This window comes from Mesoplodon densirostris, chromosome 2 (genome assembly GCF_025265405.1).
Source record: "Mesoplodon densirostris isolate mMesDen1 chromosome 2, mMesDen1 primary haplotype, whole genome shotgun sequence".
NCBI lineage: Eukaryota > Metazoa > Chordata > Mammalia > Artiodactyla > Ziphiidae > Mesoplodon > Mesoplodon densirostris.
The window spans coordinates 118,035,040-118,049,209 of NC_082662.1; the positions used below are offsets into that span (position 1 = coordinate 118,035,040).

At 35.8% G+C, this 14,170-nt stretch overlaps 1 protein-coding gene and 1 pseudogene across 1 annotated transcript; both read right to left on the minus strand.

The window, feature by feature from the left end:
* Positions 1-3,223: 3,223 nt before the first annotated feature.
* LOC132483062 (olfactory receptor 6K2-like) lies at positions 3,224-4,171 on the minus strand (annotated as a pseudogene).
* Positions 4,172-12,156: 7,985 nt separating this feature from the next.
* Positions 12,157-13,113, minus strand: LOC132503726 (olfactory receptor 6K3-like). The gene is given in 1 exon segment (XM_060120461.1): positions 12,157-13,113. A coding segment is annotated over 1 exon segment (957 nt).
* Positions 13,114-14,170: the final 1,057 nt, after the last annotated feature.

Consider the following 14,170-nt stretch of genomic DNA (forward strand, 5'->3'; position numbering starts at 1 on the left):
ATATCTTCCTAAATTAAATGTAAGTAGAGTTCTAAAGGTATATAAATAAAGATTAAAAAACAAAGGTAAATATATGATAAATATTTTTCATGTCTCAGAACAAATACAATTTCTCTTTGTAATTATTTCTTGATTTTCCAGCACAGTTACTACTCCTGCTATGATTTTATGAATTTTGTTGTTATTACTTTTTATATTGTACTTTTATGGGCCTCTCCAATTCTTTAGTGGAAACTCTTTTAGGTAGAGGTTGTATCTTTGTCCAGAACTTACCACACTGCTTGACATGTAAAGTTTGCTCAGTAATTAATTGTTCAATATGTTCATTCAGATAAGATTTCTGATATTAAAAAAATGATGGAAAATAATTAACAGTGAACATAAATAGCCATCTTCAGGTTACATACTTAATTAGTTATGAAAGATTTTCAGTAAGTGATTATATATTCTTTCATTCATTTATTTATGTATTTAATATATTCTCCCCAAAATATCATAAAATATAATAAGCAGGCTGGTGAGGTGGGAAGCAGTGTGAGAGAACTCACTGCTCAACCCTCAGCAATGTGAATTCAAAAAAAAAATCACTGTAAGAAGTTCCACCAGTAGATTAGCGCTGTGATCTCCCCTCTGAATGGTGTCCTTATTTTTGACCATCAGACACTGCTGTACGCTGTTTCTTTTCCTTTTGTTTTTCTCTCAGTTTGGAATCTTCTTTACTCAACACACATGAACACACGCACGCATGCACAGATACACAGGTTAGCTAGGAAAATTACATTCACAATTTGGAGTGAGGGCGTATTTAATCTTAGAACGTTTTAAAGCAGCATAGTAAAGCAATAAGATCTAAGTTTTAAGAAATAAAGTAGTCTCAGTTGGGAGAGCAGATAGAAGGTGAGAAAGTATGGATATAAAAAGGTAGTTTCAGCTATATACATTTTTAGGGACAATGATAAATTTTGAGGGAGTAGGAAAGTGATAAATAAATTTTATATTTTAAGGCAGGACAAAAGCTTTTCAACATAAAATTCTCTCTGTGTGTCCATTTGGGCCCCCTCTCTCTCTCCTTAATGTGCAGTGTGTATCTGCATTACACATCAAAAAGAACTTCTCAAAGATGGGAGTGTCTGCTGGACCATAAAGATCGTTTTGGTGTTTTTTTGTTTGTTTGTTTTGTTTTTCCTTTCTTCTGACCCTAGCAATGTAAGTTCTTAAAAAAAATATTGTTCTTTCCCAACTCTCTAGGGAGTCATGATGACTTGATGCTTGTTTTGTAACTGCTTACCAGAACTATGTATCCTTGTTGAACTTTATGTAAAATATCAATATGTCATTTTGATGCATGATACTTTGTCTCAAAAATGTATCTGGCTGTGCCTTTGACCTCTAACAGGAGGAACAGTTCTCAGAGCTTTCTGAGAGCCTGTCTCCCTGGTTATAATGCTCAGTTTGGCTCAAATAAAGTTCCCTTTATTCTTCTTAACATGATTGTTAATTAGATTTTTATTGAGAAATTGATTATATACTACAAAATCTTAAAACAGACAAAACAGATAAGAAAACTGTGTAACCCTTTCATATGGAGATTTATGTATATCAATTCTGTAATAATATTGCACTTAAAAAGTACAGTTAAAATAATTAATCTATCAGTAATTTCATTCCTCATGTTTTAAGAAGAACATTAAAAATACATACACTATTTAAACCCAGCAACACTTCTCGTATCCCTTTTTCCCTCTTCCCTTATTTTCTTACACTAAACCTACTTTCTGAAGACTTTCCTTTACCAAGACCTCTCCACCCACAACCTATGATTTTTCTCACATTTTCTCTCTTCTTTATCTGAATTCTTTATTAGATAACATTATCCTCTTCTTATAAGACATTTCCCTTTACTTCTGTCTTTGCATCTGACTTTTAAGTATCATAAGACTTAAGGGTGAGGATGAGGGCATGGCTATGGCACACTAGTGGGGAAGTGAGGCTGACTACCATAGGATTCCTGTAGGTGGGCTAGGGAAGAGTGAAAATCTACTAACATTTGCAGAGTAATCAGCTTTATTATTGCATCCCCATGAGGTGTGAGCCTTGGAGAAAAGCACCTTTTATGAAGCATGTATAAAGAGAAGAATCCACAAGAGAAAGAGTCCTCAAACAAAATAAGATTAAAAAACATAAAGAGTCCAACATCCTGAAATCCAAGGGAGAAGAGATTGAAAGGGAAGCATTATTGTCCAATATGGTTGATCAGTTGTCTGGGACAATCAGAATGCAGTATGGTGATATTGTTTTATTTAATCAGTAGATATTTATTGATATTATTGCTTAATTAATAAGTACAATACATTTGATTATAGTGAAACCAAGGATTACATTTTTCAATTTATCATGAAAAAATATTGATTAGCTAATGAATAGATTAGTTATATTACTTTACTTATTTTTAGAACCAAGATTTTTGTTTGTTTATTTATTGCACTTAGAATATTCTTCTGTGACCTTCTTGGCCTGATAGTCCTTAACTACCACAGAACTGCAACCAACCCTTTTATGGGGTTTCTCTCTCTGTCAGTTTTAAAGAGCCCTATCCATTCTCCTCATTTCTAGTGGTCATTGATATTAATAAGGTTGATTTGGGGTTCAGCAAAACAGCCTCCACTAACTTGACACACACAGGCTCAATACAGGTAGACACAGGGCTTAGTGTCTGTTATTGACACAAACATGGGATCAATAGTGTGTAGTACTGCCAAGATATAAATCATACAAGGGATTCATAATAGAACCTGCTGAAAAACATTTAGACTGCTATTTATCAATGCATGAATACTCAATTAGAAATTAGGGTTATTCTTCAAGTATATCCATTGGGAATACCATGGAGAGAACTTAGTCTTATGAAGATGGTTTTCAATTACTATACCTTACAAACAGAAGTCTCGACTCTGTTAAAATTAGTAAATTTTTACCCAGATTATTTCCACAAATTAAATTTACCTTGAATAAATTGAGTGGCAGAAAAATTAATCAAAAAAGTCAGATCCAAAATATATCAAATTGAATAAAGTTTGAAAGAAACTATTGAGTTCAGTTATTAGTGAATTTAGTTTTTTGGTGACTTTTGGGAGACCAGTTTCAGCAAAAGGCTGATGGGAAAAGATGTATTGCAGAGAGTTGAGGATAAAAATGCTCCAACAATTATATAGACTCCCAACTACTAGATCTTACTTGAGGTCGCTGGTCTTATGAAAAATGTTAGCTTGACTTATGTGCTTTTTTATAGCTTCCTTTATCTCTTTATTCCTCAGATAGATAATGGGGTTAAAAAAAGGGAGACAAAACTACAAAGGCCAGAGCAATGACTGTATCCCAGAATAAGGAGTAGGTGGCAGAGAAGTGTAGGTACATGAGATCCACACTGCCAAAGAAAATCAGAAAGCCAGTGAGGTTGGATATGCATGTGGAAAATGCCTTGCAATGACCCTCAGCTGAACGAATACATAGAATTACAGCCACAATACCAACAGAGGACATGAAAATGAGCATCACACCTGTAATGATCTCCACTGCATGGACAACATCCACTGCCTGCATCATGATGATGTCTTGTGTGTCTAGGCAGGCCAGACTTGGCACTGGGAGCAAGTCACAAAAGATATGCTCAAGGTGATTAGAGCCACAAATAGCAGTGTGGAGATCCAGGCAATCTCAGTGAGGGGCATGATAAAGCCACAAATACAGCAGCTTAAAGTCAGCCGGGCACATAGCTTAGGGGTTATGATAGTGGGATAATGAAGAGGGCTTCAGATGGCCAGGTAGCAGTCAAAAGCCACAAAACCTCACTCATGCCTGTGGAATGGAAGAAATACATCTGCAGGAGACAACTGCTTAAGGAAATACTCTTCTCACTAAGCAGGCAAGACAGCACCTTTGGTATGGTAGCTGTGGTTTACCAGATCTCCAGGAAAGAAAGGGCACTAATAAAGTACATGGGAGTGTGGAGGTGAGTATTCAGCTGGACCACTGTGATGATGACTAGGTTTCCAACAACAATGAAAGCATAAATGAAGAGCAGTGGAACAAAACAGATGACAGGATCTCCCCAGGAATAAGGGAAAGCAGAGAAGATAAACTCCTGAGCAGTGGTTTGATTGGGGCTCTCCATCTCCAGGTGAGAAATGAGGATTTCAATTCCTACTGCACTCAAGCCTTCTAGGAGATGTTTACTATTGGTCATAGAGTGAGTACACTTACCAAATGCCAGCATCTGAATAAATCCCTGTATTTGGGCTGTAGAAGAAGAAGGAATATTCCATATTCCATAGATGCTTACAACTAAAATTGGAGTATGGGGAAAAAATACAGTCAGCAAACACAGCCAGTATTTTAGACCAATGATCCTCAAAATTCAGCATGCATCAGGATCACTTGGAGGGCTCGTTAAAACTGAGATTACGGGTCCCCATACTGAGAGTTTCTAATTCAGTAGGTGTGAGGTAGGGTCAAAGAATTTTCATTTCTAACAGATTTCCAGGGAATGCTAATCCTGCTGATCAGAGGACCATATTTTAAAACCACTGCATTTAGACAAAGAAAGAACTAGAAGAGATAGTGAAAAAATAGCAAGGTGATGCTTTTGCCCATATTCAAGTCATATTGATTTTCTAACAATCTCCCCATAACTGTTTCAAAATTCTTCCTTATAAGCTCTCAGTTCCTCATCTGATTCTTTTGTTTGTTTGTTTGTTTGTTTTTTGCAGTACACGGGCCCCTCACCGCTGTGGCTTCTCCCGTTGTGGAGCACAGGCTCCAGACACGCAGGCTCAGCAGCCATGGCCCACAGGCCCAGCCGCTCTGCGGCATGTGGGGCCCTCCCAGACCGGGGCACAAACCCGTGTCCCCCGCATCGTCAGGTGGATTCCTAACCACTGTGCCACCAGGGAAGCCCCTCATCTGTTTCTTAGCATATGATTTAATTGAATATTTTAATGATGAAGACAGACATCATTAATAAATTCCACCATCTTCTTCCTTTTTCTGCCTCTAAATAACACATCCTTTCTTTCATCTCTCTTTTCCTTCTCCATCTTCTAGGAAAATGGAGCTGAAATGTATTTTGTACCAGAAGCCTTTAGTCAAAAGAAATAATAGATGGAAACTGACTATGTCAAGCAATAAATGCAAAGCTTTTCTAGTATAATTATACTGGGTGGTTGGGTGGACAGAGAGAGCTGTAGTGTTCTGTAGAATACAGTTTAAGTACAACACATTTTAATATATTGTCCTATTCCTTTATCTTCTGTTCAGAACTATTTATTTTACTTTCTTTAATGATTTCCTCTCTTCTGCTATCAAATATGCACAAATCTTATCTTGAGAGGAAAGTCCTATCTCTATTCAGACTATTTCTCTCTTTTGTATCAACATCATTATTTCCTATCATGTTAATACGTATTTACTGTCTTCATTCCCTCCTGAATCCCTTTGAATCAATTGTCTTTCAACTTTCCATGCCTCTTTTCTTAAATTATACCAATGACTTTCTCATTGAAAATTCAATGGCCTCCCTCTGTCTTTGTTGCCACTAAACTTTGAAGGTCAATCACCCAATCCTTGGAAGTCTTTCCTTCTTTTGCCTATTCCACACTACATTATACAGGTTTACGTCATTGTCTATTCTGTCTTCCACCTCCCAAGTTTATGGAAATAACACAAAATTCTATCTTTGTTCTTTGTTTCTCATTCCATCTTCCCTTCTTCAGAGATAACTCACTTATTCAAGATTATTGATCAGCTCCTTAGGTTTTCAACTCTCATTAATTAATGTGACTCCAGAATTCCATGTTTTGTATCTCAGTCCTGAGCCCCACATTTTCTTTAGGACTCTCTCACTTAGATGCATCACCTTGACCTAAATTTGCCACCTCCACCTGTTATGGAGTGAATTGGGTCCTTCCCCTGAAATTCATATGTTGGAATTCTAACCCTGATATCTCAAAATGTGACTGTATTTGGAGATAGGATCTATAAAGAGATAATTAAATTAAAATGAGGTTATTAGGTTGGGCCCTAATCTGATATGACCAGTGTCATAAGAGGAGTAAATATGGACACAGTTTCAGAAGGAGGCTCATAAGAAAATTCAAGGAAAGACAGCCATCTACAAGCCAAGGAGAAAGGCCTTGGAAGAAATCAACTCTGTCAAAACCTTGATCTCAGACTTCTAGCTTCCAGAACTGTGAGAAAATAAATTCTTGTTCAAGCCATTCAGTCTGATACTTTGTTATAGCAGACCTAGTAAATTAACACACCATCCTTACCCCCAACATGCAACCAATTTCCCTTGCTGATTTTCTTATTTTTGTTCTTCTATATATCAACTTTACACATTTTTTCATCTATTGTCCCATCATGTCTCAAACCTAATTAATCATCAAAGTCTGCTTAACTATTTTTTTTTGCTGTATTACCAATATCTTTTATTTCCATTGTCTTACCCCTAATTCAATGTCTAGTCATAATGTCTACACTATTGTAATGGATTTCCAAATGTTTCTGCTTAGGGTCTTACTTTTCTCATACAAGCCTCCATTCCCTCAAGATTAATCTTGCTAGAGCATCAGTTTACTCATATGACTCCCCTTCCACACCTATACTTAAGTTTTACATTCTCATCATTTTCTTCCTCTAAATTGTCCCTTCTTTAAAAAGGAAACAATCTCAAATCCTCTAGGATAACACATTTCTAATCACTGAGATAGGAAAAAATAAGCTCCCTTTTTGTCTGTCTTTGATTAATAACCTTGTGTTGTGTGTACATTAGGAAAGGGCATTTTATTAATGGTCTATTATTTGTATTAGCTATAGATATATTTGTTCATTGATTATGTGACTAAGTCCCATCAAACTCCCAACTACATTGTCTTTCTTTAATATTGCATTGAAACGAATTTTTTGTTATTTCAGCAGAAAACAAAGCCATCTTACCTACTGTTGCTGTAAAAATTATTCATTACCAATCCAGTTTAGTAAACCTGTTATTAATCCAAACATGTCACTTTCATTTTCTGGTCTCTGAATATTCCTGAAAGAAATCTTTCCTGCCTGAAATATCCTCTTGTTCTTTCCAAGCTCTGCCTCCTTTATATATATATATATATATTTTTTAAATTTTTTTAATTTTATTTATTTTTTTATACAGCAGGTTCTTATTAGTTATCCATTTTATACATATTAGTGTATATATGTCAATCCTAGTCTCCCAACCTGCCTCCTTTTTAAACTAACCAAATTCTACATGTGTCTTTTCTAGTTTTAACAAGCTAATCCCACATCTCTAATCACTCTATTTCCTGTAATAGTTATATATCTATATATCTTTTCCTCTTAAGATAATTTTCCCTTTTAAGTGTTCTTGATTTTTCATATGCATATCTGATCTTTCCCATAAGTCTTGATGTCCTCAGTAGTAGTCACCACATCTTGTGACTATGGTCCTTTGAACTAAACTGGTCTACTAGTTCAAGAAAGTGCCCCTCAGCAGACCCAGGTCTAATTCCCTATTCTATTGAAGAGATGTGGCCTAGCCAAAGAAAAGGTAAGGAAAATCGAAACCAAAAAGAAAAACTATTAGACTTTCCCCAGTGAACACTCTATCTTTATCCAAAGCTCAGTAAAGTTATGTCTAGTACAATTGTCAATGACGTTAATGCCTAACAGTAAACTGGAAGTCTCACTTGATTCCTGAAACACTGATTCCTGAAACATTTCAGAAATCAATCACAACGCTCATTTGTTGTTTTAAAGCCATCCCATGAGCTTTGACTCCTTTGTATCCCACCCATTTCTTGGGAAATTTAGTAAGTGAAATCATTTTTCTTTGTACTAACTTGCCTTATAAAAATCTTTCCTGATTTCCCCTTGCCCAGCCTTCCCAACAGTTACTCACAGTATCTATATTCATACTAGGGCTCTCTATTGTCATGTGTGAGTATTTTTCTTTCTCTGGATATCTACCATTCCCCAAAATTAGTTAAGTTACTGACCTTGTTGCTCTTGGGTTCCAAAGTTGGAATGAACATGGGTGAAGACTCTATCTTTCTCTACCCTGATGTGGTCAACAATGTAAAGCTACTGAGACAAGAGACAAGCATCTTTTTCTCTTCTGCTATGTTTCTACTCTGAGCTCTCCATCTAAACTATATTTCCTTCATCAGTTAGAGATTAAAAAGATCTGACTTTCCTTTAGAGCTCTCTCCCTCTCTCCCACACCTTTGTGTGTACAAGTATATCTTTTCCTAAGCCTAACTAGAAAGAGAAGATGGACGTTTGGGAATTCTACACAAGTGAGTTAAGATAAGTAGGAAAACAATCATTCACATAACGGTTCCAATCAGGAAAAAAGTTCAGGCCTGTAATTAGGAGAACCCCAATCTGAGGCAACTCCAATCCAGGAAAAATGAGAAAATCCAGGAACTTGAGTCATTGAAATAAATGTTTGTTTTTTATTAACTTCCTTTTCTATGGCACTTCTGATTGGATTGGCTTTAACTAAATCAAAAGCTGAAATTCCAAGAGTCAGATTTGAAGAATGTTAATGCAGTAGAGGGGAGGAGATTTGTGGAACAATAAAAAGAGTGATCTGCGCTTACATCTACTTACTAATTTCTAAGACATTCAGCCAAATTTAGGAAAAATAATTGGCCTTCCGTATGCTCCACCTATTAGTTCCATATTGAATTTTGTAGCCAGTGTTTTAGCTAATCCTGTTGATTTTTCCCTGTTTTGCCTCTTTTTTTTGTGCATAAATGTCAGGGAAGAGAAATGACAGGCAGGACAGTGCCCCAAAAGTTAAACCAAATCAATAGTTTTGTATGTTACTCCTATTAAGATTGTTTCCATTTTCATTCATTTATTCACTAAACTTTCTGAGAATAAAAAAGATTAATAAAATGTAATCCATTTCCTTCATTTCTTTAAATATAATGACTTTTCTTAGTCAAAATAAGTTAAATAAATATGCAGTAATAAATGGTATTATGATTTCAGACAAAAACACTCTCACAGATTTTCCTAATACAACAGTTACTAGTTAAAGAGTATCACATAGAATTAATAAGAATTTTGTGCCACATTTGGACTAACCCAAAACATTTTGCTTATGTACATATGACAAGCAACAATAATAAAAATGTAGAATTGTCTTTTCTACTTGTTAAAATTCTTCATTCTGTTGTGCATATTTCTTTTTCCCACATGGTTTGAAGAGTTTTTTAGCTTTCATTTTACCTTGAAAGATTTTTTAATTCCATAACTTTATTTTCAAGCACAGATCAAGTGCAACATGACTATAAGCCACCCACACAATGAAGAAAAAATGTAGGAAGGAGAATGTAATGTCCAAAGAATGACTCCTTTGCATCTCTTTATTTTCCACTACTCAGCCCCTGCTCTATTTCTAAATGATCTCAAATCCCTTTAATGTGTAAAAGTTCTTTAACATACAAAAGAACAGGCAGCATGGTTAAATAACTACACATCTAATGCAGGTAATCTTTCTGGAAATGGTAGAATTATTTTAAAAGATTTTTAACAATACAGTTCTAAAATACCTACAACTCAAAAGAATATCTTAAGATTCAGATAAGAAGCATTAGTTATTAAATTTCTGCAATCTCAGGATGGTACAATGTCAGACAAAGCCCACACACAGCAGAGTACAGTAATTTATTAAGTGTTTCACACATTGATTTTAAAACAATAATCATTTATCCTCACACACATAAGTCTGTTAGTCAGCTGCAATAGGATGAGCTATGCTCAACTTCAGGCTCTGGGCTCTGGGTTCTGGGCTCCAGGCACCAGGCTTCAGGCAGGTTTTGTTCAGGTCATCTCCACACGTCTCTCGTTCTCTGAACCAGTGACTCTCAGAGACAAGGTTTCATATGGGTCCAGGGATGAAAGGGAAGCAGCTATCTGAAGCAAATCTAACTACAAAGGAACATATTCAATACCTGTAACATTCATTGATATCTCAATAGTCAATTAAAGGAAAAACCCAATCCAAATCTGTGTGTCAGGAAAGTATATGCTACCCACCATGAATCCATTCATTGGAAAGTTATGAATTTATAAATCTGTTGCAGGGATGTGAAGAATTGGGACCAAAGACTCAAATTATCATCATTTCTTATTATAATTGTACTGCAATTTCAGCTTGCCAATGATAGAATTGATATGATCCACAGAATAACTAGACTTTCATTTAATCTATACATCAGTTATCATACTATTGAAGTTTTATCAAAAGTGTTACATTGATACATTATTTGTGCAAACATTTACAAAAGCAATATTTTTACCAAGAGCTATAAACATATTTGCACATTTGCTTTTAATGTCAATTTCTTGAAATTTATCTTGAAACAGAAGTTTTTGAAAATGGAAAGGACTTTATGCAAGAAAATGATAATTGCCATATTTATAAGAATGGTGATAGTCAAAAAAACAATATAGAGAAACAAACAATAGAGAAACAAAATGGAAAAATAATTTGTATGTCCAATCAGTGAAATATTTTACCATAATTAAACTGATGGTTTTAAATATATTGTGGAAACACAAATAAATTTGAGTACATAATTTTGTTTTAACATATTCATTATCATATCACATATATATTATCTTAAAATATTATACAAAGTATATATTTTAGCACAACATGGAAGGAAAAATAAACAATTTTTAGAGAGGTGGGTTAAATCATTAATAAATTTGATTGACTTTAGATGGAAATATATACATTTATTATGTTTTAACGCTCTCTTGTATTGATTCTAAATAGGATAGTAAGTTTCCATGGGTAGGAATCTGACCTTCCTAACTGCTTTTTTATAGTAGTTAACACAATACCAAATGCAGTTCATGATGTCCCAGTCATGATAGCATCACATGAAGATCACATCAGTACATGTATTTTTTTCTTTTTTTAATTGAAGTCTAGTTGATTTACAATGTGTGTTAGTTTCAGGTGTACAACAAAGTGAGACAGATATATATATATATATATATATATATACACATATATGTGTATATATATATATATATATATACACATATATGTGTATATATATATATATATATATATATATATATATATATATACACACTTTATATATATATTCTTTTCTATTTACCATAGCCAAGACATGGAAGCAACCTAAATATCCATCTAAAGATGAATGGATAAATAAGATGTGGTGTATTTATACAATAGACTGTTACTCAGCCATTAAAAAGAATGAAATAGGGCCTCCCTGGTGGCGCAGTGGTTGAGAGTCCGCCTGCCGATGCAGGGGACACGGGTTCGTGCCCCGGTCTGGGAGGATCCCATGTGCCGCGGAGCGGCTGGGCCCATGAGCCATGGCCGCTGGGCCTGCGCGTCCGGAGCCTGTGCTCCGCAACGGGAGAGGCCACAACAGTGAGAGGCCCACATACCGCAAAAAGAAGAAAAAAAAAAAAAAAAAAAGAATGAAATAATGTCATTTGCAGCAACATGGTTGGACATAGAGATTATCATACTAAGTGAAGTAAGCCAGCCAGTACATGTATTTTAAATGTCAGCAAAGCTGACTGAAAAAGAAACAAAGATGGGGGATAAAGTCAATGGCCTGGGTGCCAGGAATTCTTGCTTCTTAATGTCCAGTAACTTATTGAAAGGGCTTAGAGAAATCACCTTAGTAACACAGAGAGTTATCATGTACTGTCACTGAACTACATGGGCTTCATAAGGAAACTAAGAGTATTGTAAAGACAGATTAGTTATCAAAGAGAGGTATTGAGTAGTAAAGGTAATACCTATTAGTATTATATTAACATTTATGCAATTAATAATTTTGAAGTAACAGTAAATTAAAATCAAATAAACAAGACTATAGATACAGAAAAAAAATTACACTGACCCTAGAAAGTCAGAAATAGAATTGTTATTGTTGTCATCTCTGTAAATCCTCAGAGGACTTTCTTTACCAGTCTATTCACCAGTTATGGGGAAGAAAGTTGGACTAATTGTATAATTCTTTGAAACCCTAGTCTATTTGGGCTCACTATTTTGTGAAGAAGTTCCATTTGTATAGGGGACTGCAGCCTAAATTACATACCAGATATATTAAACACTTTTGGGGAGCAAAGGAGCTTCTTAATAGCATCTTTCATGTCCTTATTTCTCAGGCTATATATAATGGGATTGAAATAGGGAACAAGCACAGAGAATGTTAGAGCAATGATGGTGTCCCAGAATGGTATATAAATAGCAGTGAATCTAAGATACATGAGGGCCACACTGCCAAAAAACAGTAGGAAGTCAGCAATGTGCACAGCACAGGTGAAAAAGGTCTTTTTATGACCCTCAGGTGAAGGTATGTCCTGGATAACAATGATAATTCGAATGTAAGAAAGAGAAATAATCAGACATGTTATTAGAATAGCGAGAGCATGAATCACACCTTGCACCAAGATCACAAAGGCATCCGTGCAGGCTAAATTTAATAAAGGAGTGAAATCACAGAAGATCTGATGGATTTGGTTGGGACCGCAGAAAGGTAGGGTAGAAATCCACATAATCTCAGGTAGAAGGATGAGGAAACCAAAGATACAAGACCCTGCAGAGAGCTGAGCACATAGTCAGGGAGTCATGATGGTCAGGTAGTGGAACGTGTTTCAGATGGCAACATACCTGTCAATGGGCATGACAGTCAGCAAGCCTCCTTCAGTGTTTCCGAGTGAATGGAAGAAGTACATTTGCAAGAGGCAGCCAGTGAAAGAGATGGTGTTTTGATTGCTGATCAGATTGGAGAGCATCTTAGGAATGGTGGCTGTGGTGTATCATATCTCAAGAAATGAAAAGATACTTATGAAATTATACATGGGATTGTGAAGATGGGTATCCAGCCTTACAGCAAAGAAGATCATTAGGTTCATTAGGTTCCTGATTACAATAAACATGTAGATGAAAAGTAAAGGAAAAAAGTATAGGAGGCCACCATCCTGGAGTTTGGGGAACCCAGTGAAGATAAACTCAGTCACTGCTGATAGATTTCCACTCTCCATATTCCCAGAAGAGCTACCTGTGAATGAAGAAGATGGTACACCCAACAAACAGAGAAGAAAATCAGTGCAACATAAATGTAAATGGTACTTTTTTACCTGGTATTTTTGTGTTTTGACATTTCCCAGATTCAAAATAACTGATAACTTGTCTATATCACTAATCTTTTTGTTTGAGAGACAATATAGCATGATGATTAGTAGCATGGGTTCAAATCAAACATTCCAGGCCTGAATTTTCATTCTGCTACTTATTAGTTGGCTAAATAGGCAAGTTACATAATCTCTCTGAGCCTCAGAGTCTTCTGTAGTTGAAAAACATTAGTGCAGAATTATGAGTATTAAAGGAATTAATGTATCAACGTCCATCATATTAATATTGATCCATATTTGTTAGTTATCATTTCCTACCTTGAACAGCTTTCTAAAAGAATAATATTAACAATTTTTTTTTTTTTTTTTTGCAGTACGCGGGCCTCTCACTGTTGTGGCCTCTCCCGTTGCAGAGCACAGGCTCTGGACGCGCAGGCTTAGCGGCCATGGCTCACGGGCCCAGCCGCTCCGCGGCATGTGGGATCTTCCCGGACCGGGGCACGAACCCGTGTTCCCTGCATCGGCAGGCGGACTCTCAACTGCTGCGCCACCAGGGAAGCCCATAATTTATTAACTGTTAATTATCATTAACAATTTATTAATTGTCATTTAGATCTTGTTCACTCCTCAATCACTTGCTATGTGACTGCTTTCTCTACTACTATACAGAAGCCATTCTGTCCTATGTATCAGTGACATGGTAACTGCAAAACAGTGAAAAAGGTTCAGTCATTACATTACAACTACACTTTGGCATCAGAAACTACTGATTACTACTAACTGAAGATTATCTTCCTTGGCTCTCATGAAACCACCATCTCCAGGTTTGCCTTCTTCCTGAATGGAAGCTTCCTCTCGGGTGTTTTGTCATAACACTGTTTCTTATTTTATGTTTTATAAACTCATCTTCTTGACCCATTCTATAAATGGCTCTGTGCTCCAACTTCCTGCTGTGTTCCCTAAAACC